Source organism: Tripterygium wilfordii, chromosome 1, assembly GCF_013401445.1.
Source record: "Tripterygium wilfordii isolate XIE 37 chromosome 1, ASM1340144v1, whole genome shotgun sequence".
In the NCBI taxonomy this organism is placed as follows: Eukaryota; Viridiplantae; Streptophyta; class Magnoliopsida; order Celastrales; family Celastraceae; genus Tripterygium; species Tripterygium wilfordii.
The window spans coordinates 72,995-99,487 of record NC_052232.1 but is presented as its reverse complement, the minus strand read 5'-3'; the positions used below and the strand labels follow the sequence as shown (position 1 = coordinate 99,487).

General features: G+C 36.9%; 2 protein-coding genes across 9 annotated transcripts; one reads left to right on the top strand and one right to left on the bottom strand.

Annotated features, from left to right (window-relative positions):
* Nucleotides 1-1,554: 1,554 nt before the first annotated feature.
* Nucleotides 1,555-14,809, top strand: LOC120001089 (kinesin-like protein KIN-12C). 4 transcript variants are annotated; one of them, XM_038849350.1, is made up of 36 exons: nt 1,555-2,170; nt 2,252-2,407; nt 2,645-2,728; nt 2,825-2,944; nt 3,069-3,182; nt 3,287-3,379; nt 3,446-3,606; nt 3,688-3,762; nt 4,096-4,183; nt 4,284-4,342; nt 4,441-4,504; nt 4,590-4,655; nt 4,735-4,902; nt 5,000-5,104; nt 5,232-5,467; nt 5,545-5,614; nt 5,712-5,765; nt 5,854-5,912; nt 6,526-6,586; nt 6,687-6,746; nt 6,922-8,740; nt 8,830-8,903; nt 9,078-10,379; nt 10,468-10,575; nt 10,765-10,928; nt 11,006-11,093; nt 11,217-11,291; nt 11,842-12,081; nt 12,974-13,072; nt 13,153-13,227; nt 13,306-13,364; nt 13,566-13,677; nt 13,772-13,882; nt 13,955-14,118; nt 14,205-14,360; nt 14,489-14,809. In XM_038849350.1, exons 1-35 carry the CDS (start codon nt 1,625-1,627, stop codon nt 14,209-14,211), a joined length of 6,936 nt encoding a protein of 2,311 aa, XP_038705278.1. In that variant the 5' UTR covers nt 1,555-1,624; the 3' UTR covers nt 14,212-14,360; nt 14,489-14,809. The 4 variants fall into 4 exon arrangements, with proteins under 4 accessions (XP_038705278.1, XP_038705262.1, XP_038705270.1 ...); XM_038849334.1 differs by having other exon boundaries at nt 5,545-5,620; XM_038849342.1 differs by having other exon boundaries at nt 5,545-5,620; nt 14,468-14,809.
* Nucleotides 14,810-15,304: 495 nt separating this feature from the next.
* LOC119983034 (calmodulin-binding transcription activator 2-like) lies at nt 15,305-24,748 on the bottom strand. 5 transcript variants are annotated; one of them, XM_038826720.1, is made up of 12 exons: nt 24,602-24,748; nt 24,377-24,491; nt 23,756-23,875; nt 22,583-22,698; nt 21,841-21,929; nt 21,266-21,311; nt 20,587-21,090; nt 19,707-20,084; nt 18,464-19,161; nt 17,118-17,628; nt 16,238-16,546; nt 15,305-15,852 (listed from the first exon to the last, which is right to left on the bottom strand). In XM_038826720.1, exons 2-12 carry the CDS (start codon nt 24,414-24,416, stop codon nt 15,769-15,771), a joined length of 2,895 nt encoding a protein of 964 aa, XP_038682648.1. In that variant the 5' UTR covers nt 24,417-24,491; nt 24,602-24,748; the 3' UTR covers nt 15,305-15,768. The 5 variants fall into 5 exon arrangements, with proteins under 5 accessions (XP_038682648.1, XP_038682724.1, XP_038682803.1 ...); XM_038826796.1 differs by having other exon boundaries at nt 24,377-24,481; nt 24,602-24,747; XM_038826875.1 differs by lacking the exons at nt 24,377-24,491; nt 24,602-24,748 and having other exon boundaries at nt 22,560-22,698; nt 23,756-23,788.
* Nucleotides 24,749-26,493: the final 1,745 nt, after the last annotated feature.

Genomic DNA, 26,493 nt, shown 5'->3' with positions numbered 1-26,493 from the left:
AAGCCTAGTCCTTTTATACTTGGAGTTTTAGCTTTAATCAGAGCGAGTGTTGGGCCATCATGTTGGAGTAGTAGAGAAACTCAGAAACTAATGATGAAACAAAGCAGGTCAATCTTTGTCTCGATTAAAGTAAATGACAGGCTCCCCTACAAGTTTTGAAGTGAAATGGAAGCAAATTAGTAAACACGCTGTCTGTGTTCTAAATTTGGATTAAACTGCGCATTCGGCAGCTTGTTCTCCAATCCTAAACCATAAACTCTAATCTATAATTTGACTAATTGAGCATGCCTAAAACATAAACTCTAATCCATAATTGACTAATTGAGCATTCCTAGTACTGTTCTGGAATGCACAACAGCAAATACTATAATTATAAAAATCTCCATCAAGCATTCTTTCTTTCTTTCTTTTGAATTCAAAGCCACCACTTCCCAGCTCTTTCTCTGAGACCTTTGATTCATCATTCTGCTGGAAGAGGCCACTTTTTTTTTTAATTATTATTATTTATTTGTAGCGTAAAGAGGCTAATGATTAAAGTCTCCATCTGTGCCCATTAAGTTTTTCTTTGTTCTAGTTGGGCCCCTTCACATGGTTTGAATTCAAAGCCCACCATTTGTTCGAAGCCCTTTCTATGAGACATTGGATTCGCACTTACGGCGACATATTTGTGTTTACGTGTAATTTCAAAATTTTCAAATTGCATCCTGTTTTCCCTCTCCAACTTCAATACTTCTACTTGCTCATGTCCAAATGAATTTTAAAGGTAAATCTAATCAAGAAAAAAATAAAAAAGATAAAGATGTACAAATCTAGTAGACTAACATGCAGTGTTTTTTAAGTTGGGCTGATGTCAAATGGACAAATATTTTGGTTTATTTGATTTGACTAAATAAAGTTTAATGTTAATTAAGTTTGGGAATGAAGGCTTACGTGATCTCAAATCTCTCTAAAATAATGGTTTAAATTTTAATTTCTATAATTTAGACTGAAAAATGAGACAATCCCTAGAGTCAAAAATATTTGTTTGTTAAAAATCTCTAGAGTCATACTCTACCTAAGCAGATTGAAATTATGAGAATCTCAAAAATTTTATTCAATAAAGATATCCACAGAAGTTTAAAAATTCAACAAGAACAATGTGTATGTATGTCTTTTGATTAAATTTGATTTTATTCAATAAAGATATCAAGAGAATTTTAAAAATTCAACAAGTACAATGTGTATGTGTGTCTTTTGATTAAATTTGATTTTATTCAATAAAGATATCCAGAGAATTTTAAAAATTCAACAAGTCCCATGTGTATGTATGTCTTTTGATTAAATTTGATTTTATTCAATAAAGATATACAGAGAATTTTAAAAATTCAACAAGAACAATGTGTATGTATGTCTTTTGATTAAATTTGATTTTTTATAAGGGACAATAAGATACGGGGTGATTTTAATATTCCAAAACATTATAGGGACCTTATTCTAATAACTACAAACTTGAAATTGAAAATCGAGCGGGTCTTTCTTCAGCGCTCGCAACCTTTTCAAAAGTATAATCCTACAGAAAATATTCTTCATGGACCGAACAGCATTTTAGCTAAACTGCGGCTCGGAGAGCTTCGCGGTCGCCAATATGTCTAGCTCTCGACATGTTGTTCGAAACGTTCCTTCTTCCTCTTCCTCCAGAAACGTGCAGAACCAGTCGAGTGAGAACGAGGTTGAAAAACAGCTGAATGCGGTTCATTTTCCGGTTCAAAGGAGTCCTCTCAACACGATTCCAGATCCATCTCAGCTACAGAGAGAGTTCCACGAATTCGATTATGTTACACGAGGAGGCCAATCGTTGGACACAGCTGAAAGTGCAGGTGCTAAATGTGATGCTCCTAGGGTTCTGAGCCGGCATGGGAATGGGACCGGAAGGGAGAAGGGGCAGTCGGAACCAAGCACGGCTCAGAGTACTCCGGTCAGAAGCGGCTGTAGGGCATCGCTAGGTGGGGCATCCAGTGCGGGACCTAGGATGGCTAGTCAATTCACTGGTGGGAGGGGAATTGGGTCGTCTTCTTACTCGAGGGTTGCGAGAGTATTTTTTACGGAGAATTCAAATGTTGAATTGGATGGCGAAGTTGCAAATTTCGAGCTAGCTGAAGATCCTGTGTTTTGGAAGGACCATAATGTACAGGTTCGTGCAGTTGATTTTATTCTTTTTTGTGCACAATGTGGATTCGGAGTTACTTAACGGGAGATGTACGGGGTTGTTTAGGTGTTGATACGGATTCGGCCGCTGAGTTCAATGGAGAGAGCTTCGCAAGGCTACGGCAGGTGTTTGAAGCAGGAGAGTGCACATACCTTGGCGTGGCTTGGTCATCCAGAAACCAGATTCACTTTTGATCATATAGCATGTGAGACAATATCACAGGTATTATTGATGTGCATGATTATTAATAAACATGTGATCTGCCAATGCCTTTAGTAAAAAAACAAAGCATCATCAGCTGCGATGTTTAGATAATTGAATTTTAACAGTTTCAATGTTTCATGCGGCATTTGTCTTCTTAAGGGAGAATTCATCGGCAAATTATTTTTCTCTTTTCATGTATATTATTTCCATGAAAATCTAGCATAACCAATTAACTAAACCTCAAATTCGGTGCAGGAAAAGCTGTTTCGAGTTGCTGGACTTCCAATGGTGGAGAATTGTATGTCTGGGTATAATAGCTGTATGTTTGCTTATGGACAGGTATGTCATGCCATGAACTTTTGCCATCAATTTTTTTTGCCAAGTTTATTTATGAATTGTGCAGTTTGTGGTGGACTTTAAATTTTCTTCCCACAGACAGGTAGTGGGAAAACATATACCATGATGGGTGAGATTCAAGAGACAGACGGAAATCTAAAAGATGGTTGTGGAATAACCCCTCGAATATTTGAATACCTATTTTCCAGGATTAGAATGGTTAGATTTTATGTTCACAACGTGTATTCACATTTATTTTTACACATTTCTAGGAAATTACATGTGTCGGTGTTGAGGGGATGGCTGCATAAGAGTATGAATCTCTTGCTTTATGTTTGTGTAGGCAGAAGAGAACAGAAGGGATGAGAAACTGAAGTACATTTGTAAATGTTCCTTTCTTGAGATATACAATGAGCAGATAACAGATCTATTGGAGCCTTCATCAAATAATTTACAAGTAATTATAATTCCCTTATTTGTTTTTGTTTCCCTTATTTGTTTTGTTGTGAGTGTTTCTTGTTCATTATATGCAATAATTATACTCCTCACTTATACGTGTAGCTCAGAGAAGACTTGAAGAAAGGCGTATATGTTGAAAATCTTAGGGAATGCTGTGTTAGGACCGTCAGTGATGTGCTAAAGCTTCTGTTACAGGTATGACATTGGTAATCAGTGCATATTCTAGAGCATGACCATAGTTGGTAAATCATATATGTACAGGGTGCAGCAAACAGAAAAATGGCCGCAACCTACATGAACAGTCAGAGCAGCCGCTCCCACAGTGTTTTCACTTGTATAATCGAAAGTCAGTGGGAAACAGATTCCATGACCCATTTTCGATTTGCAAGGTTGAATTTAGTGGATTTAGCTGGTTCTGAAAGGTGAATATAGTTTTTAGTCACTACATTTATGTATATGTATATCAATCAGCACATACTGTAATAACATGCTCATTCATTTAGGCAGAAGAGTTCTGGTGCAGAAGGAGAGCGTTTGAAAGAAGCAGCAAATATAAACAAATCCTTGTCGACTCTGGGGTAATTAGACCATATTTTTGAGCTAGGTTGCTTTCAAAACAATTACAGCCCTAGCCTAGCTGTGATGCTAGGCTGTTTTGTCATGGCTTTGATGGTAACCATGCATATGTATAATTTGATTTATTTTCACAGAGGTGTTTGTTCTGTGGTGCTTCTTCATGGTTTTTTGATTCTTTAAGAATTTGACCCAGCTCATGAATGGTCCAAACTAGTGTTGCATAATTTATTAGAAGCATTATATGCTAACATTTAGTATGGTGTTTTTCATGTAACTCGTTGTAAGGTCCATATATAATTAGTTTATTTAAATGGTTCATTTTTCTTTGCTTTTAGCTTGGTGATAATGTCTCTGGTGGATTTGGCACATGGGAAACATAGACATGTGCCATATCGAGATTCCCGGCTCACATTTCTACTACAGGTTAGCTAATGAAAATTATCAAATTGAAGTTGATTCTACCTAGTTATCTATTTTGAAGTTTGGTTCCTTGTTGTAAATATGTTTGCTTGTTCTTCTGTAGGATTCCTTGGGTGGAAACTCAAAGACCACAATTATTTCAAATGTCAGCCCATCTACATGGTCTGTTTTAAAATTAATCTATTTTGAACAAAATTTTAATCAACTTTTAGAGGTCCTGAATTTTTTTACTTTGTTCTCCTTTTCTTTTCTTTTTGCAGCTCTGCAAATGAAACTTTGAGCACTTTGAAATTTGCCCAGCGTGCCAAGCTTATCCAAAATAATGTACTCAATTTGAACTTTTAGATAGTTTCCGCTCTCTTGGAAAGTGAGGAGAAGCTTGAGCCCTTCTGTTTCTACTTTTTTATAGGCTAAAGTGAATGAAGATGCTTCAGGAGATGTTACAGCCTTGCAGCGGCAAATCCAACGGCTCAAGGTCTGTATTGACAGCAAGGTTCCTACAGTTTAATCTCTAACTGCACGTGACCATACTGATGTTTATTGTGCTAAAACAGGGCCAGTTATCCTTTCTCAAGAAACATCATAATAACTCTTCGTCTCTGTCTCAATGTTTGCTGAGTTCCGGAGAATCTAAATTGAATGAGTTTTCTGAAATATATGACCCCTCAGAAGAGAGAAGACCGATCAATAATAGTGAGATACATAATGATCAAAAGAGGAAGGTAACATCTTCATTTCTGCATGCAAATTTTGTTTCTTTTTGTTCTGAGTTATACATGATACTGTTGTGAACTAGCAGTGCTCATATATCTATGACAGCTGAAGTGTGTTGAATCTACTTTAATTGTGGCATCGAGGAGAGACAAGATGGCGGCAACTGCACTCCAGAAGTTAGAGGTTGAAATTGAGCACATAAACTGCTTTGTATGTCTGCTTGGAACTAGCTCTTTTTATATATTATTTCCTAGCTCACTGGTTTTCCTAGGAGGCTAGGACCATAAGTAAAAATAGAAGTCTGTTTTTGGTTCTTAAATAGAGGCATCTCTTGTAGGCTTGCAAAAGGGAAGAGGAAATGCGACATATGAAAATGATTTTGAGGTATCGTGAGGAGAAAATCAAACAACTTGAACTGTTTGTGGCTGGTTTGCTACCCGCTGAGAGGTATCTCGAGCAGGAGAATGCGGTTTTGAAGGAAGAGATTCAGCTACTTCAAGCAAGGATAGCTAACAGTCCAGAAGTGACCTGTGCTGCTTTGGAGAATATTAGACTTCTTGAACAGTTTCAATTGTGAGTCCATGGATGAGCTGCTAATGCATTAGATGGAGAATGTGAATGATATCTTTCTAAATCATTTTTGGCAACAGGTTTAAAAGTTTTTATCAGAAAGGAGAGCGAGAAACACTGTTAGCTGAGGTTTCAGAACTACATGGCGAGGTTAAGGTTTCTTTTCTTGGATTATTCATTGTTGAAACAATTTAATGGAACCTATAGTAGAATTATGAGGCTTATGCTTTTTTGTTCCCATGTGCAGTTGCTGGAAACAATTGAAGAAAAACTAAAGTTCTCCGCTCAGTATGAGAATCAGGTCTTAATGCATTTTCAGTTTACTAATCATAATTAGCAAGTTTCTGACAGGTGCGAGCTTCTGAACTGTTTGCTATTTCTCGATTCAGGACATTGACACTCTAAAGGAGTTGAAACATTGCAGAAGCATGAATGCTAAACTAATTAGGTATTCTTGTAATTCAATACACACTCACACATTTTTTCTGTTGGCACCTCCCACAACTTTTGGCTCTAATTTTTCTCATTTAAATTCTATTGGTCCCAGCAAGTCAGGATCCTGTCAAATTTCTTGTTTTCATTTCCAATTGTCTTTTTCAATTACTTTTAGCAGCCATCTTGTGATTTTGCCATAACATGTTAGCTGACAGATTAGATGGATGTGCTTAAAGGATCCTGGCAATGGGGTGTGTATGTGAAAGAGTGCTTGTGTAATTGAGCCATTAACTTTAGATGGCGACTGATTATTGGGACAGTCCAAAGTGTTGTCTTTGGCCTGGTCTTCCAACGCGTTTATCGTATTTCCTATTTTTCACTTGTCTTCCCTTTCAAGTGCCCGTTCGCTTGTTATCCCTTTTTAATGTTCCATAAAACTGCTTTGAAGCATCCATCCTGCTGGCTTACTTGTCTGAAGTATTTTATATTCCTTGTCAATTGTTTTCTTTCCTTTGGAAGGTGTATGCTTTGCAGCTACAGTAGCATGATTGTCTAGTGAAGCATCCATTCTGTATGAAATTTTCCTTGATCAGTTTCTTTTGTTTTGTCATCTTTTATGTTTATAGGGAAGTACTCGAATTACGGAGAGAGCTGGGAAAACACTTGAGTCATGCGACATATGATTCTGTACGGGATATAATGAACTATCATAAGAAGTGTTGTTGAATGTTGATATGGCTCAAGTTTTTCTTCATGGATGTTTCATAATTTGCTGCACCTTTTGCAGGTTATCGATTCTTTCTCTATGGAGCCTGAGGAACTCACACATGCAGATAAGTGTTCAATGGTATGTAAGAAAGTAATACCATTTTTTTAATCACTTCATGTGTTACAAAGGGCATGCGACGTGTACTGCATGTTCTTTTTTTCTTTTCTCTTTTAATGATGTGTGTTTCTATCATTGTTGACGCAGTATCTATTACTAGTGATTCCAGAGATGAAATCCCTATTTTATTTCGCAGGTGGTTGACAGGGCTTTGCAGAATAAAAGTCATCATAATGTGGTGAATACCTTAGTTCCCAGTGATATTCAAGAGGAATTGATAGATTCCACATCGTTAATTGAAGCAAAGGAAATGGAGCAGGTCCGTCTAATCGAGAATATGCAGCTTATGCAGGAGCAGAATCTGAGTTATGTGGAAAACCAACGTGAGGGGTGGGGAATCGGATGCAGTGAAAATGGCAACAGGACGGGTTTGCAAGCTAAGGTGGACAAGTTGACGAAAGACCTTGTGGAAGCCAAATTAATGAATTACCAATATGAAGAGGATCACGCAGCACAATTATCTCATCAGCTCAAAGTCAAATTAACCCATGAAGAGGTTGAAATGGAGACGACTAGGACAATTCTTCAATTACAAGAAGAGGTAGCGGACCTCCAGCTAGAACTTCAGCAGAGGTTATGCACCATAACCCAAGAAAATATTAGACTCAAAGACATCATAGCAGCTAAAGAGGAGGAAATAAATGCACTTTGCATGGAGTGGGAAAGAGCAACAGTCGAACTGACGAGTTTCCTTGTGGATGGTTCAAGATCCCTCAAAGATGCCTCCGGACAGATAAAAAGTATTGCATCTTCTTTTCCTCTTGTTAATGCTTGGATAGGTGAACACGTAGAGAAGGCTGCCAGAGTTTGGATTGAGAAGGAAGAGATGATTTTGCTATTACAAAAAAGCTTGGAAGATGCCCAAAAGATGGTAGTGGAAATGGAACTGAAGTTAAATTCGTTGAAGGGAGCAACAGTGGCTTGGAATGAATTTCAGCAACCTGATAACGATTACAGCTTAGGTATTCTGTTGAATGATAAGATTAATCTGGTAAAAGTCCTAGAGCATAAACTCAAACTCAAAGAGGATCAGATTATTGAAGCAGAAAAGTGTGCCACAGCTGCATTTCTGGTAATAAAGTGGTTATCTGGTTGTCATGACATTCCCCACAGAAAAGCCATTGGAAGAGATTCTGCTAATGACATTCAAGGTCATACGACATCAGAGACAAATGCTGCTGAAAGCCTTCTGGCATTTGAAGCCATTAACCCTCGAGTTGCGGTGGCTGGATTAGGAATACTGGAAACTGGAAATGCTATGATTGCATCTTATGCGGATTCGGAAGTGCATATAACAAACCTTTTAACCCAAGTCTCGAAAGCTTCTAGTGCATACATAAAGGTGGTGCAGGATCTGGTAAATGAAATTCGTGAGATGAGAAACCAGGTCATTGAACTAAAAGAAAATGACCTAAATTTTCAGTCTAGTGAAGTTAAATTGCAATTGTTAGATGAACATGAGATGAAGTTTGAAAGTCAGTTTTGCATGCTGCATCAAATAAGGGATGATCTTGCTCAAACAAACAATAGACTGAACAGAATAATTGATTGCATTATCACCAATACGAGTATGCATAGCTGCTTGCTAATGGATAAAGATTTGATAGAACCAGATGCATGTAGTACTGGTTATACCATAGCAGGTTCTGATGTGTCAAGTGAAAGTGTTGCTTCAGGAGAGAAATCGGATACATCTGCATACGTTTGCTGCTCTAAGTTATCTGGAAGGTTACCTGAACAGATGGGCTGGAAGTATCAAGAGGGCTCTGGACTTCAATATATGGATCAAAGCTCTGAAAAGTCTCAAAAGCTCTTGGCAAATTCGAATAATGATGAAGCAGCGAAATTCTGCCTTGTAAAGGAGTTAAATGTGGCAGTTGATACCGTCAACAGACTATCTGTCTGGTTAAGCGCAATTCTAGAGAACAAAAATGCAGATTGTTTTTCCATTGAAGGTATATGTTCTTCTCACCTATTGGAATATTTTAATATTTTTTTTTTCAAAATAGTTATTAAGAGAAATGATCCACTCATGATATCACAGAGATGAAGCCTTTGTGTCCATCTTTTGTGTTGAGGATGCCGACTGCTGAAGCAGGGTGCCACAGTACAGGAGAGGTACATATTTATTTTGAACTGGAAATTTTGTTTTAATCTTTAGTAGAAGTCATCTAAATGAAAAAAGGTAAAATTGGTAACCAAGGCATTGTAGCTACTTTGATGTTTCAGTAATTGACTTTCTGAAAGAGAGGATCAAGAAACTGAAGATTGTGTAATGTTTTTTTTCTGCAGGTAATTTCCGATGAGAAAATTAATTATGTTCGTGGCTTCTTCACCAATATTGAGGAAGCCCATGTGGTAATTAAACAAGCTGATTATATGCTTAATGCATTGCTAAAAGCAAATGAAGATGCAAAACAAGTGAATGCTATATGGAAGCAGGCCAGTGAGGAATTGACGGTAGATAGAGCTCGCTTGATTGAGGAAAATGAACAGCTTAAGTCATCGATGTCTTTGAAAGAAGAGGAAAACAGGTTATTGCATGACCAAATCCATCATAGCACATTAGATATAGCAAATGCATTGTCCTTGCTTGAAAGTTCCTTCCTGAAAATGCAAAAAGAAGTCGAAAACATGTTTAAGGTCTTATACTCTGTGGTCTCATCAATGGGGCGAGAGATGCTTCGCTTCATTTCCAATTCAAGGTTATCACTGGAAGATACCTGCTCTGAGATAATGGAAAGAGGATTTTCTCAGTTTGTCTTATTTCAATGTCTTGTAGAAGAGTTTATCCTCCAAATCCTTAACTTCAAGGAGGAGCCTGGTTTCTACACATTCAGACAGAAAGAAAGCTATCCAACATTGACCTCCTCACAGAACATTTGCTTGAGTGGCAATTATAGTAATAGCAGGTGCATAGAGGAAATATGTAAAGGTGAGTTGGTGCAAGATCCGGACCAAGAGCTAGGCATATCGTGGGATAAGCTGATTTATGAGAATTTGTCTCTTAAGAAAGGACTAGAGAGAAAAGAAGTTCTGCTGGAGGGGCTTCTTTTTGATTTTAGCTTGCTGCAGGAATCTGCCTCCAACAGCAAGGACATCAAAGATGAGACCGAGGAGTTAATTTTGGCTTTGAGTCGAGTTCAACATGAGCTTGAGACCAAAACAACTCATCTGGATGAACTTCTAGTTCAGCAAAAAAAATTTGAGGGTCAACTGGTTGATACTGAAAATGATTTGCTCATATCGAATTCTGATCTTGAGCAGGCAAAAGAAATGTTAAGTTTATTGTCAGACCAAAACGCTGAGTTGCGAATGCTTCTAAAAGATTTCTATCTTAAAAAATCTGAAGCAGAAGGACAATTGGAGGAACAAAAGGAGGTTGTCAAAAATTTGGAAAATGAAATTCTTCATCTGACTTCTTTGGTGGATGAAAAAATACACTCTTATCTTGAAGGAGTGAACGAAGACCTGGAAAAGGTCACTAATGAGAGAGATCAACTCAGTGAAGAAGTTTGCTCCCTAAGTTATAAGCTTGAGATGGCTTATGCATTAGCTGAAGAAAATGAAGCCATTGCTGTTGAAGCTTGCCAGGTATGTACTATATGACTTTTTGATATAAAGGAAATCATAGCCGGTGGATGTTTCTTCGTATTGAATATGGATTTTTCAATTGTTCTAGGAGTCAGAAGCCAGTAAAATATATGCCGAACAGAAAGAAGAGGAGGTCAAGATTTTGGAACATTCTGTTGAGGAACTTGAGAATACGATAAATATATTAGAGAAAAAGGTAGGCATTTGTTTTAATATATTTCATGAGATTGAGTTTCGAAAGTATGTTAACTAAAAATACTTACTATGTTGCATGGGGAAAATCCAACGGTTTTGACTGAATTTCAGCTGTATGAAATATATGATCTACTGTTTACTTAATAGATAATAATTGTGAAAAACGATTGAAGTGATATGTATTTTTTAGGTATATGAAATGGATAATGAGGTAGGAAAATATCACTTGATCAGAGATTCCTTAGAAGAAGAACTTCAAGCTCTGAGGGCCAGACTCTTGGTGTTTGAAAGGTTCACTAACATTGTAGAGTCAGATGACCAAACTGCTCAAGAAACTGTGGAACAAACATCCAGGTCTGAATTGCTATCTACTTTCTTGACATGAATTTCTGTTGGTTCTTTACTTCGGATTGAAATAGCAAATGACACAGGCAGTGGCACGATAAATTATTGGAACTCCATGAAGCAAATAGTAGGATAGGACTTCTTGAGATGGAAAGAGCAGAGCAAGAAAAAGTGGTAGGGCGCTGACATTCAGATGATTTATAATTATTTGAACCAGAAGTTTTGAAACCGTGTAAAATTTCTTTATATCAACTGATTTTCCTCTGTTCTGAATTCAAAATTCTTTCATATATGAAGATCAAACAATTCAAAGACTATATCTCCGAACTTGTATTGCATTCTGAAGCCCAAGCATCACAGTATCAAGAGAAGGTACTGTCTCTTCTATTAAGTTTATTATTAAACTGATTTATTGAAGCAGGAATTCAGAATCCGGAAACTATAGAATGCTTGTTTCAATAAGCTTAATCTATATCTTTCGGCAGTCACTTGGATCCACCATTTATAAGGTTATTGGATCATGGGCTAAAATAGAAGGCATGTAATTTGATTTCTGACTATTCTGATATGTGCACTTCAGCAAACAGTTTTATATATTTGGATCCAGCATTCAATGTCTTTCCTTAAAACTTTCTTGTGACAAACTCAAACCAAATATTTGATATGTGTACATCCTGCGTGTCCCCGAATCCGCCCATTGTGGGAGCCTTGTGCATGGGTGTTGCTACCTTCTTTTTTTTACTTCTTTAATGGCCAATGTTGAATTGTTACTTTCCATTCAGGGTGCTTTTTTGTTCCTGAAAACTGTTGGTCCAATAATTTTGTGGTTATAATATACTTCATCTTGAAAAAATAAATCACTTTGAATTCCCAGTTATAGTCCTACATGGTTATATATGTCATGTGTTGCGTGTCTGGACAGTACAAGTCTCTGGAGGCTATGTTTCAGGACTCAAAGACAGATATCTCAAACTCAACATCAACAACACCGTTACTGGATAAAGATGAGAAAGTCCCAATGAGGACAAGGGGCTCAAGCTCACCTTTCAGATGCATCACAACTTTGGTACAGCAAATGAATGTCGAAAAGGAACATGAATTGTCAGCTGCCAGGCTTCATGTAGAAGAGCTAGAAGCATTGGCAGCTAATCGCCTGAGCGAGGTTTGAGTTGATACCATGCATATCTTTGTGGACTATTGCACTAGAGCTTTTACATTATGCATTGTTAGACTATGTATAAATGATGTAAAATGCCCCAACCCAACAAATTAATTTATTGGGTTGAATGGTAGATTAACTAATCTTAACATGGTATCAGAGCAGTAGGTCTTGGGTTCAAACCTTAGCCTCTACAATTTAATCCTCCATTTATTGTTGCCCTAAGTGTGGGTCTTTGTGTGTGTTTGTTGTTGCTCCAATCCAAGTGAGGGCCTTGTGTGAAAGTAGCCCACGTGTTGGGTCTTGTTTGTTATGCACTGATTGGACCCTCATATTGTCCAGGCCACACGTGAGGGGAGTGTTAGAATATGTATAAATGATGTGAAATGCCTTGTATATAAATGATGTGCAATACAATACCAACCCAACAAGTTAACTTATTGGGTTGAATGAGAAAGTAACTAATCTTAACATGCATAATGAATAGTGGAATGTTGAAGTTTGTTTGATCCATTAAGATGACTAGTATATGGGACTTGGCTTGGTGGTTTTACTGTCTCGTGAATGAAGTCTATGTTACAATGTGTAAAATGGATTTCGGTCTAAGGTTTGAATCTGTTCCCTTTAATCATTATCGTGGACTAACTCTCTTGTATAGAATGTCACTGGTTTGGTTGATAATTTGTCAGTTTAATTTCCTGTGTAACTACTTCCGCAATTTAAACCCCCATTTGTTGTTGCCCCAAGTGTGACCTTTGTGTGCGAGAGGAAGTGTTAGAATATAGATAAATTATTTGAAATGGTTGCATGACAAAGTAACTAATCTTAAGAACCACAAAGAGTTGACATGCTCATTGGTCAACATAGAAGTTTTAATATGTTGTTATTGTATCAGGTATGCATGCTCAACACTAGGTTGGCTGCGGCAGAAAGTATGGTACATGACGTCATTCGGGATCTGCTCGGGGTTAAGTTGGATATGACTAACTATGCTGTAAGTGTCAGTCGACCTTAATTTTGAACTTCTCAGCTACATTGCTCATTTTGTGAAACTTTTTTGTTTTTATGTTGAAGAACTTGGTAGACCAGCACTGGGTTCAAAAATTGTTGGAAGATGCTCATCAGCAAGGTGCTGAAGTCCTGGCAAAGGTATATACATGAACTGTTTGTGTGCTGAGTATTTGGTTAACTTCATGTACTAAAACGTTATGCTTCTATCATATTTAGGAGCAAGAAATTCTCAACTTCAAGATGCATATTAATGATCTTACTGAGGAAAGAGAGAGGTTAGGCTTGTCCCAAAATCTGATTCTGGAATTAGTTTAGTCTATTAAAGTTATATCTGAAGGCATCTACCCATTTCCATATAGAAGCTATTGCTGAAATCTTCTACATATTGTAGTGTTTGTATACTTTGTAACCTAGGATCTTTTACTATACATTTCATTTATGATTTTTCTGCTCACATGTATCTCATGTCATTGTAGTTACATATCTGAAATACAAAGGAAAGAAGCAGATATACTCGCTGCCCAGATGACCATAGAGCAACTTAAAGAGCGGGATCAGTTGCTTACTGCACAAAATGAGATGTTGAAGGTTTGGATAGTCTAACATAATGCTGACACTTGTGTAACATGTTGCTGTAAACAAATTTCTTACAATGTTTCTGCTACAATTTCGTTTTAAATAGGTGGACAAAAGCAGTCTAAATAAGAGAGCCACAGAGCTGGATGAGATGGTGAAAAGACTTCTTGTGATGCAAAGTACCCATGAGCAAGTCAAGCAGACAGCAAGGACTGAGGCATGACCCTCATTACTTCCTTCTCTACTTATTCTTCCTGTTTGGAAGCTAAAGGTTTTCTCAATCTAACAGGAAACTGGTGCTTTAAATCTGGGTGATCCTGCTTTGACAAAGATGCTACTGCACTCTGAAAGGCTAATGTCTCGGGTGAATGACGGGCTTCCTCAATGTCTCAGACTTAGCAGCAACCATTCACATGTTAAAAGTAGTAGACCTGGCTTAGAAACAAGACATAGGTAAGTAGTTTGGCAGAAGAGTCCTTTCAGAACGATGTAATCATATTGCATTCCAATTAACCATACATGATTCTATGTGCTAACAGGAAGTAGAGGCTCTGCGGTGCAATTACGAAGCTCGAATGTTGGTTCTAACAATTGTTGATATGGATATTTTTTTCTTCTGCTTTCACAAAATTTAAAATCCTCCAAGGAAAGAGATTTGTCAAGGTGAATGCAAGTGCATAGACGAAAGATTAAATGTAAGTGCCTAAATTAAGGAAAATAAGTAAATAACTGTATTCTACTTCCTAGAAAGTACTATTTTTGTGTTGGGAATTACAAATGAAAATATTTATAAGAGGATCAGTTTCCTTTCATTTCTACGCAGATCCTTTATGAACAAGACATGGTGCAATAAATTCCAAGACAAAGCCCTATCTAGAGGTTATGTTGCTAAATACTTCCTTTACCTTGGATATTTATTTGCGGGAAAAAAGTTGTTTATAGTGATTGTGAAGTGATTACATGTGATTATGTTCAAGTCTTTGGTTGTAAAGGTTTCGGTGATTTTGTTTCTAGCTGACTTCAGAGTCCATCCTACCATTCGTAAATATGTGATCTTCCACTCACATTCCTTTTGCTCTTTTTATGGTGAACGCTATTCATTTGCTGTAACTTTTTGCTATTTCTAAGTGCACACCATTCATAATTTTTTTTTTTTTTTTTTGTGTTTATCATATATAATTATCTGCTATTAAAAAAAAACAATTGTCTTCGTTATATATAATATGCTGATTTCTGCCTCATTAGCTAGATGACCTTTATTTTGTGTGCGTTTCTGTGTTCCTTCAATTATAGCGGGGATGGTCAAACAAACATATTAAATATTTAGTGCGTGTGCTATAATGATTTTGTAGGAATTGCTCGTGCGTGTTTTTGCAATTCTAGTTAGTTAAGTTCTCCCAAAAAGAAAGTAACATATTCCTAACATTATTGTGGTATTGCAAATATTTGAGCTTAAACTTTAAAGAGCTTTTCCGGATAAACAAAGTAAAAAATTATTATAAAAATAACCTATACGAATATTTTATTTTAAATGCGAAATGAAATTTTTTAGATGGTAAAATGCATAGCGATTACAGGAAGATATTAACCTGTAACAAATAATACAAATCTGTAAGAATACACCAATAGCAAAACAAAGGGCACAGCAATTGCTGTATATTTCTTCTACCGGGGGAGAAAAAAAAGAGAAGCAGAGGTGAGCAATTGCTTCCAATCTGATATACAAGTCCACAGCGGATTCTTTTTGCCAGGGTTCATATCTACCCAAAAGAAATGAAAATGTTACCCAACTAGAAGAAACGAAACAAACAATACCAAACAAGCTATCTCGATGTTAATGATCGAAAGTCATTCCTGCTTCTATACAGTTGCATATATAAGAAAATTGACTAACGTTAGCAAGTGAAGCAAAACCAAATGTACAAAAATACAATCGTCTATCTAATCTTTTCTCTATTATCCTAAACTTAGTTGACAAAAACATGATTCAGTGTAATAAGTTGGTTGATAGTTACAGAAACGGATTAGACTTGGTGAAGACCAAAATGAACCATATGGACAGCCAGAATCATCCAATTGAACAAAAACTACATCATTTGTCGGCTAAATTTCATTAAAATCTTTCTCTGTTTTAACCTCCTGCACATTTTCACCTTGCTGAGATGCACTGCTGCTCTCATCATACATCTGTTTCATAGAAAGATGAAAACCATAATCAGTAGAAAATCTCACGGTCCTCAATTATATTTTTAAAAAAAACTGCCAAAAATCCTTTCAAATTGTCAAATGTTATTTGTGACTTTGGCTTTATGTACTAGCACAGTTTCCCTTCCCAACACTAAAGGCTCCAGTTTCATACTTGCCACTGTAAAATACCACCACCACATTATGCACTCTTTTTTTTGAATGCAAACACATCATGCACTCTCATTCAGAAGGCAGATTCACAAACAGCAAACATGGTCCTAAAAGATGGAACATATGACAGCAGCGGCAACAACCAATTTAACAGAGAGATACAAGTTTAGTAGGTTACTTATTCAAGTTAGGGCTAACAACAATGCATCTTTACCTTCATATTCTCAAATCTTGTGACTAGCCTCATATACTGATCACGCCCTTCTGCCGAACGAACCATTGACTTCACTCTTGCAAGGGCTTTTTCAACTCCAGCAAATTTCTGTCTGCGGCTGATCCGCAGAAAATCATATTCATCGCTCTTATCACTCTTTGATAGCACATCTCCAATTCTTTTCTCCACCTTGAATCCTCGCAGTCCAGCTCCTTTCCTTCTCCAACGCAATATTGCCTTTTCCACAATACTAACCGACCAAATGACCTTCATATATTGCTTACGAACTTGATGTCCCCTGACGTGAGCCTAAAATAAGTGATCAGAACAAATAAGCAATGCTCCATGCTACCAATAATGTGAACTTAAGTCCAACAAAAAAATTGCCGTCAGATCTTTTCTCAAAACTGAATGGCAATGTCTTAATAAGTCCCAAAAAAAAGTTAAAATGCAACTACTCAGAACTATCGGAGAAACTAGGGGCAATTAATTGAAAGCATATATAGTCCAACCAACCAAAATCCAAATGAAATGAAAGCTCTACCCACCAAATTCTCATTGTAATCAAAGACTTCAGTAGCACAGTTTGTAATGGTAATCAGAGGTCACGTTAAGTCTAAAATACATCCAACATTATACTGCAAAAGTAAATACATCAAATGCAAATGCAGTTAACTCAACCTGAAAAAATACATACCCACAGCAGAACGTGCAAATGCACGACTTCTTCCAACTCAAATTTACATTTTCTCTTGAATTCAACTCAACCTATGTGATTACTTTCAGGACATTCTATGGAAAACTTTACATAGTTAATGATCCATTTCTCAGTAAATAATCAGGCAAGAGAGAGTTCAATTAAAGCAAAACTACAAAGTACCTGAATTTTCACTATTCGATTGCGGATCTTCAAGAAGTCTTTTCTTCCCTTCCAGCCACGATATTTCTGCTGGATCTTTAGAGCCGCAGAGCATAAATAATCCTGATAATGGCTTATCTTTTGGACCTTGTTTAAAGAGCCGAGAGCAGCTAGGTCAAGAGAGACTTCCAATGCCTCATCACTGATCTTAGCCACTTTTCTTTCACTGAATGAATAAGCATTATAAGCTTGTTGAATTAATGCCACTCTTTGAGTTGATCTTCTAACAGCAGCCAGAGGCTCTTTTGCTGAAAGCTTCTCTTCGAGTCCCCTATCATCCACATTATGGTTGACAGATAGGGAAGAAAGTTGACGGGTTAAATATGCTTCCGCCAAGTATCCTGCAATCCCTTTATGTCCTCTACTTGATGCCAAGTCAGCCGCACATTGTCCTCCAGGAGACAAGGGTGTTGGATCCGTAACAGTCATTGGATCTGCACCCAATCTCACAAGTTCAATGACTGTTCCCTCTCTGAAAGGCAAAAAGGAAGGAACATGTATAAAAGTGATAAAGAAAGAAGAAGCTTGTGTATGGTCATATAAGCTGAACATCACAAATTCAAATGCCGAGCATCAATACCTGTTCTAAACATGCTCAAAAAAGCCATAAATACTTGACTAGGTTGATGCAAAGAGAAGCTAAAGAAATGTAAATCAACAACAATGTCTAACAATCTAATCCAACTGTAAGGCAATTAAATTTTGTTGGAACCCAGGCAACCTGCTAAAAAGGATCTTCAAAGAAAACTAAGGGTGACTAGAAGACAGATGCCATACAACAACATTAAGATTGTTAGAATATATATAAATGATGTTTTCGCCTCAACCGAACAAGTTAACTCATTGGGTTGCAAACTAACTATCTTAACATTGTATCAAAGCAGGTTTTGGGTTCGAACCTTACTTCTGCAATTTAAACCCCCATTTATTATTGCCCCAAGTGTGGGCCTTTGTGTGTTTGTTGTTGCCCTAGTGTTGGGCCTTGTTTGTTATGCACGTGTTGGGCCGTCGGAGTCCTTCAGTCCACAAGTGAGGGGGAATGTTTGAATGTATATATATAAATGATGTGAAAAGCCTCAACCCAACAAGTTAACTTATTTGGTTGAATGACAAAATAACTAATCTTAACAAAGATATCTAGCCACAACAACGGGCACCATAATAACCATTGATGACAAAAACATAATCAAGAACAAATAAAAACTAAAAAAGAAAGCTGCAATTGATAATTTCATAATAAACTAATGTTATAAGTCTTAATTTATATAATTTGGAAGTGAAATCAATAAATTAGATTGTAGCATTACCTCCCAAACAATGCAGCCCAGTGAAGTGCTGTTCTTCCTTTTGCATCTCTGAAATTGGGATTTATGTTGGCAGCAGCAAAAAGGCCCATGGCCCATTCATAACCAAGAGCAGCTGCAAGGTGTATAACTCCTTGGCCTTCATCATCCATAACTCGCAAAGCTTTATTCCCATCATGAACTTTACATAGTAGCCACTCACAGAGTTTGTCCTTTAGCAAATTCTGGATCAACTTATCTCTGGAGCTCAAGCGCTCACCATCAAACTCCAAAGAATTAAAAGTCTCTTCAACTGTTCCCAAATCTTTTTCACAATCATTCATCATTGAACATATACTGTTCTTCAGCCTACATTCCTCACATTCCATATTAGAGCAAATAAACAACTTTTGCTCTGGGCTCAAATTTAACAATTTTGCTAGACACATTTGCAATTGCACTTCCTCCTCCAGAACAGTTTTAATAGGAACAGAGGCCAGTGGAACATCACGATATTCAAAGTACCTCACCTCACTGCAAGCTAGCCTGTTCCTGCAGGTGATGTAGAATGAAACACGCCCAGGAGCATGTGAAGGAGCATGACATCGAATGGCATTATCAGTTAAAACTTCAGCCAACACTTCAATTTCACCAAACATACAGCCCCACTTAGTTCCATTTGAAAGCTTCTTGCTTCCCAGGAATGTACCAACAATTAAAACCTGAAAAAGGAACCAATCAAATGTATCAATAAAGCTTCTCACTTTAATAATCAATATCCTAATGTATTAGCATAGTAGTAACTTTGAAAATTACTACATGAAAGGAATTCCCCAAGGCTACATCTCAATGAATTTTGGTTTTTCTCCTTGGGTAAAATATATTTTTCCATTCCCTGACTTATTGGTTGAAAGTCAAATATCTGTTAGATATTTTCTTTCACCTTGTTGGTAACCAAGATGCATTTTAAGTTGACATACTCTCTTATGTTAGGAAGTAAATAACTTTCAGTCTCCATTATTAATAACACTAGAATCCTTATATTGTATCAGAATCAATCATAATAAATTATGGGATTTCATTTTCTAAAGTTTCCTACAATGTAGGACTTTACGTTCTGGAATTTCTAACAAAACAAAAAAGGTAAACAACATCAGTGCACAGGTCTCCCGCAGTAGGCAGGGTTGGGAACATGCAAGATGTACGCAGACTTTACCCCACATAATATGTGGGAAACCTATTTTCAAGAATTGAACCTGTGAACTACCTTTGTTTCAACTCCCGAAAAAGCCCAATCTGGGGAGAAATCACTAATACTGAACAACTGTTCTTGGGAAAGGGAAGGGTCCATTGAGCTAGTATCTAATTGCATAATTTGTGATAAGCTGGAAACTTCCTTGTCTCCATTCACAGGATCGAGTGTTTTCCAATAATTGCCAGAGTCAGAAGCCATCAATGAATCATCAAAGTCTCCACCAATTTCTTGATCCATCCATCTCCCAAAACTGTCAAGTTTCTTTAGCTTTCCCAATTCTTTACCATTTACACCACCATTGCCGCAATTAGTATAACGGAGTTCTCTTTCTGGAGAAAAATAATCATCGACAGGAGGATTTAACATGTTAAAACCATGCTCCACTGACACCTGCAACATAATACACATGTTACTTTGTGAACCTTCTGGGAAGAAAATTTTGAAATTTTAAACCCAACATACAAGGTATAACATGATGGACAAATAAAACAACTCAAGGACCACAAATGGTGTCAACTCAACTGTCTACATGTCAATAGTCTGCGCGAATGAGTAATATCATGCCATGATGGACATTAATTTAAAGCCAGAGTTCTAAAGCACTCAGGACTACTTTCACCTTTATTAGGTCCATGTACATCACAAAATGCACCCGAGATGGGTTCTCATTCCAAAACTGCCAGACAAGTTTGACGCAATCAATAATTTTAAGTACATCATGCGCATTAAGCTTGACTGCCAAAATTTTAACTTCATCAAGCTTAAGCAAAGGCGTGTATATTCTTGGCAGTTCAGTTTGACAAGGAATGCTAAAGATTAATAATCCAAGAATCAAATGGGCAAATGCAGTCACATGAAAATTTAAAGTAAAATGCTGATGCACACAACATACCTGTCCTCTTTGTGAAGCAGTTGTCAGTTCCTGGGCACCTCCTATGTCAGTGATCAAACTATCTCGAGAAGCCACACTACTCCGAATAGGGCTGTCATCAACCGATCTAGCATCTGTTAGTCTAGGAGTAAAAAAGTCAGCAGCACTAGGCTTTTCGGCAAAAACTCTCTGGTCTGGCAAACCATTAACATGTCCGCTTGAGGTTTTGAAAGCCACAAAAGATGGAGGTGGGACCAATCTGGAAGAATGAAGATAGTGTTTGTCCATTCCAGTTGTGAAGTAGGTCTCAATTGCATACGTCCCAAAGTCATCCCCAGAATTAACATCTTCAAACTCTGCAGCTAATGTATGCTCATTCCAATCAACTCTATTGGAACTTGACACAAAAGATGTAGGAACCATTGTAGGAGGGGCTGCCTGAGAAAAGCAAGGGCCAGAGCTTGTTTGAGGGCTTTCAAGATGAGAATCTGGATCTGCCAACAAACGTGAGCCACTAGATGATTTCTGCATGGGAAAGCATTTAACCCATATCAAGGCAAGTGAGATATAAGAAATATTGGTTGAGTCAACCACATCAAATCCATGACAATTGACAAGTCAAGAAAATGGCTCTTCACTCAAGCTTAGAGCAACATCAGAAAAGCCAGCCAACATAACAAAGCCATAAGAGAACCAATACCTCTTTGACATCTCTGTAATGCACAAGTACAATGTGCTCTAACAGCCTGAAAATGCAAAAGAAAAGAGCACATGACAATGAGATTTAATGCATCAAACAGAATGCAAGTAATGGTTAAAAACTCCTGTGAACAAAGCTTCCGCAATGAACACAGAGAAAATAATACAATTATTTATCTCAAAGGAATCAGTTTTTGTTCTAGTGTTAAATGCAAGTCTTTCAAGAAAATAGCTAACAACTAAACTCCTTACTAAACCATACGGTGGGACACAAAAGGTAAATGAAGCACAGGATCTTTCATGTTTTAGCACAATGGAATAAAACAGGAAACTCAACAAATGCCCAAAAGTAGGGGCCATCTGCAGAGTTTTCACTATTTCAGAGAAAGAATACAAGATAGCAGCTGCAAGGTTACAATCACACTTATATACCCTAAACCATACATTAATATGACCACCCTACTGTATCCTCTACTGGTGTGACTTTGTTCTTTAATAGTATGATGATATGACTCATGAGAATCACTTTGAAACTTATAATGTCCTATATTTAAAAATTAAACCAGAAAAACCCACCCATCAAGCATCCAATAACATCGTCGCTGAAAGTACTCATTGTCCTCCCCGTGGGCATAGTAACAATGGAGCACGTCCACACTTCCAGTCTACAAAAGTACTCATGAAGTAATTAGTGCAAGAGTCTTATCAAATTACAGGATCTGAAAGCAATATCAAATTTTGTACCCCAAAGTAAAGGCAAATGCTAGAGCATTAAAAAATTCAAGGTTAAAGGTAATCATATGTGATAAACACATGGTTGAAATGGGATGGGTCATGGGAGCCTCCTAAAAAACTGTTTAACTTAATTGGCGAACTCTACCAAGACCTAAAACATTAAAACTTGAACAGGTAAATATGGGAACAACCATGACTAAGCATTCAAATACTGAAAAAGTAATAAAAAAATCCCCAGTAACAGGAGTCATAATGAAAAATAAAATAACTCAAAATGATAAAAATCATAGTTATGCTCTCCCAGTTGGAATTAGGTCTTCACACATTTTTGAAATATACTTAGGAGCATAATTTCTAGAAGTGCTTGAAAGCATAACCAAAATTTATCTCAAGATTGACAAGCTATAAATTGGTCCATTAGACTGCTTGATCAATTAAAAAGAGAGGAACATATTAAATTGTGAAACCTGACAATGACTAGAAAATAATCCATAAATATAACAATACCCAGAAGAAATGCTGCAACACATAGGACCAACAAATTAAAAAAGCAAACTTACTACGCATAAATTGAACAGCACACCTTCAACTTTTCGTGGGCTTCTTTGACAGTTTTCCCATCTTTTTTCTTCCTCCAGCAGTGACCATCTTTACGAAAATAACGAAGCACCTTTCTGTCAAATAAGAATAAAGAACCACCTACAAAAATAGTAATATTTATCAACTCGTTGCCCCTAACAAAAGGGAAAGCAAACAATAATCCATCACTCTGGGATGAAAGCGTAGTTATCAAAAGGTACCTCCTACGACACACACAATTTATTAAGCCACATTATATTAAAAAAATCTACAATGACATAGTAATATGCTGGCCTCAATTGAACTTAAATCAGCTAAGAGCCTGTTAGTCTGTAAGTAGGGGAAAAAAATAAGGGCATGGCTAAGTGCATGTAGATACTGCTAGTACAGTACACAGTCCAACACATCAAGTGCATACCAACCATAAGAAGGTACCTATTCGCTTATTCTAAATAAATAAATATTGTTCGATCAGTGTCATTAGTCAATATTGTTGACAAGTAACATGTCATGAACATCCAGTTCTATCTGATTGTGAAAATGACAGTCAACTGTCAATGACCAAATGTCAGAAACTATAATTCAAGAGGATGAGAAGCCGATGAAAACCCCATCTTCTATAAAGGTTTCCCGTGATGCAGTAAAACATTCAGGTAAGCAACATACAGCAAAATAGATAGTCATCAGGTCACCAGTATTCTCCAAACTCAAATACGCCTAAATACGAATGCATGGCCTGTATTGATTACATCCACTTACACGAATGAAGACCAGGAGAAAGGCAGGTAAATGCCTGCTGATAGAACACAATTGAACAACATGCATATTTCAGGAATAACTAATATTTATTTCTTTCGCTCATCAAGAAAAAACTAGTTATTTAATGTATCATCATAAATTCCTAAAATATCCTTAGCTACTTCACCAAAAGATTGAGTGAAACTCTCAAATATCACCCATCACGCTTCTATCTTTACACCCAAAATTACAAGTAAAACTTGATAAAACCACTCAGACACACATTAGCCAATTATCAGACTCATAAAATTTCGATTGTAAAAAAAATGTGGAACTGTCTAGAAAATATATGATGCACTAAAAGCTAATACTGTAATGCCCATCAGCAAGGGAACAAAACTAAATAGAAAGATGTGGAAGAAAAGATGCCAGAAATTACCTGCTGGCCGGTCAGGTGGATCATGAGTCAACTGGAACCTCTGGTAGTTCTGAAGTATTTTACAAATTTCAACTGGACGAAGCCAGCGGTATTGTGCTTCTTGCAAGATCTGATCTAGGTCTGAAAATTTGCATGAAAAAAATAAGTTCAACAAGACATTTCCGATATTAAATTGTGCTGCAACGTGACTTTATGACAATCACATAATAGACTAATAAACAAATGATCCCCAATGAACTACGAATGCATTCATGAGTTTTAAGGTTTGAGTTTGACATTGCTTAAGCATGCCTGCTTTTGCTTTTTGCTAGTACAAGTAACCACCATTTCTTACTAGCAATAAGCTGACACAGGAAAATTAAGTATAGGCAAACTCCAACCAGATGTTAAGATTCAAATAGCATGGTAATGGAACTAAATCAAGAAAACTGGGCGTAAGGACAACATAATCAAGCCTTCATATCGACTATGATTCCTAACCTACCTGATCCAAGCATGGATGCAAAGCACTCAACAATTATTAGGGAAGGGCTCACAATCACGTTCAAATAGATAAACACTGATAAGTTTTCTTATCGTATGAAACCTATTAAAAAAAATAAAAACGGCAAAAAGACAGACCTAAATGTTGATTGGTAATGTATCTTCTATTCTCAGCCATTCACATAAGCCCTAACTTTTATCTGATTGGATGCGAAATCCACCAAAAATCCTCATTAGGAAAACCTGCAAATACCTAGACGACAACAACAAAAAAAATCATGAAGAATGAAGAACAAGAATCCGAATCAACAGAACCGAGAATTAAATGCAGAAATAAGTAAATAACGATACTAATGTACGTACAGAACAATTGAAACGCTCTCTAAAGAATCGAAAACCCTAAGACGGGAATTTGTCGAGTTGAGTCCTGAGAAGAAGCCAGAGAACGAGTCAAAGGGAAAGGAGATGTTCTTAAAAAAAGGAGAGAGGTGTGAAGAAAGTCAATGTGGAAGCGCGTTTGTATAATTGTATCCACACTCCACGCTTGAGCGGGTATTTTATTTTCATATTATTAAAATCCGACATGGCATATCTTGCCTCCGCACGAAGCCGCGTTTTGGGCTAAGCCATTTTGTGTCCGTTTGGGCGTGTTGTGAATTGCTGTCCGGTGTTGTGAATATAAAATTGTGGTGTTGTGAGGTTACTTTAAACGCGAAACTATGTGGCGATCACTTTTAAAACTGTGGTGCGTTGCTGTGAGGTGCATTTGGTGTATCTAAATTACGGTTATATTAGATGACTAATAATATTAATATAAAATCACTTAATGTTTACATTGTACGTTAATCTAAAATAAAATAATTGACATAATTTGATTACGTGGGATAATTCAACATATATTGTAAGCTTTTGGGAATGCTGTGAGGTAAAAAGTTGTGACGCTGTGAGGTGAGTTCTGTTGATAAAAAACGTTTGGCGTGTCACAAAAAACTGTGGGGTTGTGAGGTGAGGACAAAAACCTATGGTGCTGTGAGGTGCGGTGCATCTAAACGCAGTGCAAACATACTGTCAAACCTCCACATTGTTGTGTCAATGAGTGGTCGATGTGGCCTTTTTTTTTAAGGTATCTCACGCAAACCCAAGACTAATCTTCCAAGATAGGATCGGGTGTCAAAGGCTAGGACCTCTCCCAAAATTCCTTTTTGCATCCATAAGGACTCGAACACAATACCTTGCTTAAGTGACCAGAGCCGCTTACCACTAAGGTCAACCTTCGTTGGTTGGCCAATATGGCTTTGATCAGAAATCCATTTGTATTTTTTTTGTGTGTTGTATGTTTTCTTCCTTAGAAACTCAGAATTGATAGGGGTATTGGTTAAAATACAAAAATAAGAGTTTGCATGCTTTGGTTAATTCCACTTTTTAATGAGCATAAGGTAAGATTTATACTAATTTGACTCCTAAGTCCTAATACAGAAATATTTCGGGTGTGTTTGGAAATGTTTTTGCTTTTTTTGTTTTCAAAGACTGATTTTAAGTTTAGATTTTAAAAACAATTTCAAAAAATAAAACTGAAAACAAAATTCATTTGACAGAAGATTCTACATGGAGAAAGAGGAAATAAGAAAGGATTTTACAAAACATGAAATACTAATTTTGGTTTTTTAGTTTTTGAAAATCAAAAATGATTTTCAATTTTACAAAATGAATTTTAAAAACACCAACCCAAACGAAATTTTCAAACCCACTTCAATTTTTAAAAACTAAAAACAATTTTGGGAACTACAATCAAACATGCCCTTGATTTTGATATATAACGCGTTTTTTACAGCTCACGAACATGTGTAGGCATAACTTGAAGTAGGTCAGATTTATACTAATTCGACCTTACCTTAGTATTATGGCCAACGCTCCCAATACAGAAATACTTGTAATGATTTTGATATAGAACGCGTTCTTTTACAGCTCACGAAAATATGTGATGGAGTTCATTCACTCAATGGTCAACATTATCAAAAGTTTACTAATTCAAAATCCGTACGTAGCCTCTTAAGACGAGGGCCCATCCAAGAATCCTCGGGTGAACTCATTTTGGCAGAGAACCGCACTCTCCATCAACCAATGCATTACACATTCACTTACTTCTCAACCTTTTCCTTCACTCCAAATATAGGCAACAATTACCCGCATAGGCCATGGAACTGCACGTCTATCCTACATAAACCCATACAAAAATAAAGCGAGACGTGGTCAAC

Coding starts and splice junctions, on each gene's coding strand:
- LOC120001089 (XM_038849334.1), top strand. CDS start 1,625: ATGTCTAGCTCTCGACATGTTGTTCGAAACGTTCCTTCTTCCTCTTCC. Junction 4,903..4,999: donor ATAATGATCAAAAGAGGAAG/GTAACATCTTCA, acceptor TATCTATGACAG/CTGAAGTGTGTTGAATCTAC. Junction 13,883..13,954: donor AGCAGACAGCAAGGACTGAG/GCATGACCCTCA, acceptor TCAATCTAACAG/GAAACTGGTGCTTTAAATCT.
- LOC119983034 (XM_038826720.1), bottom strand. CDS start 24,416: ATGGCTGAGAATAGAAGATACATTACCAATCAACATTTAG. Junction 22,699..23,755: donor TCCACCTGACCGGCCAGCAG/GTAATTTCTGGC, acceptor CTATTTTTGTAG/GTGGTTCTTTATTCTTATTT. Junction 17,629..18,463: donor TGGGCTGCATTGTTTGGGAG/GTAATGCTACAA, acceptor TTTGCCTTTCAG/AGAGGGAACAGTCATTGAAC.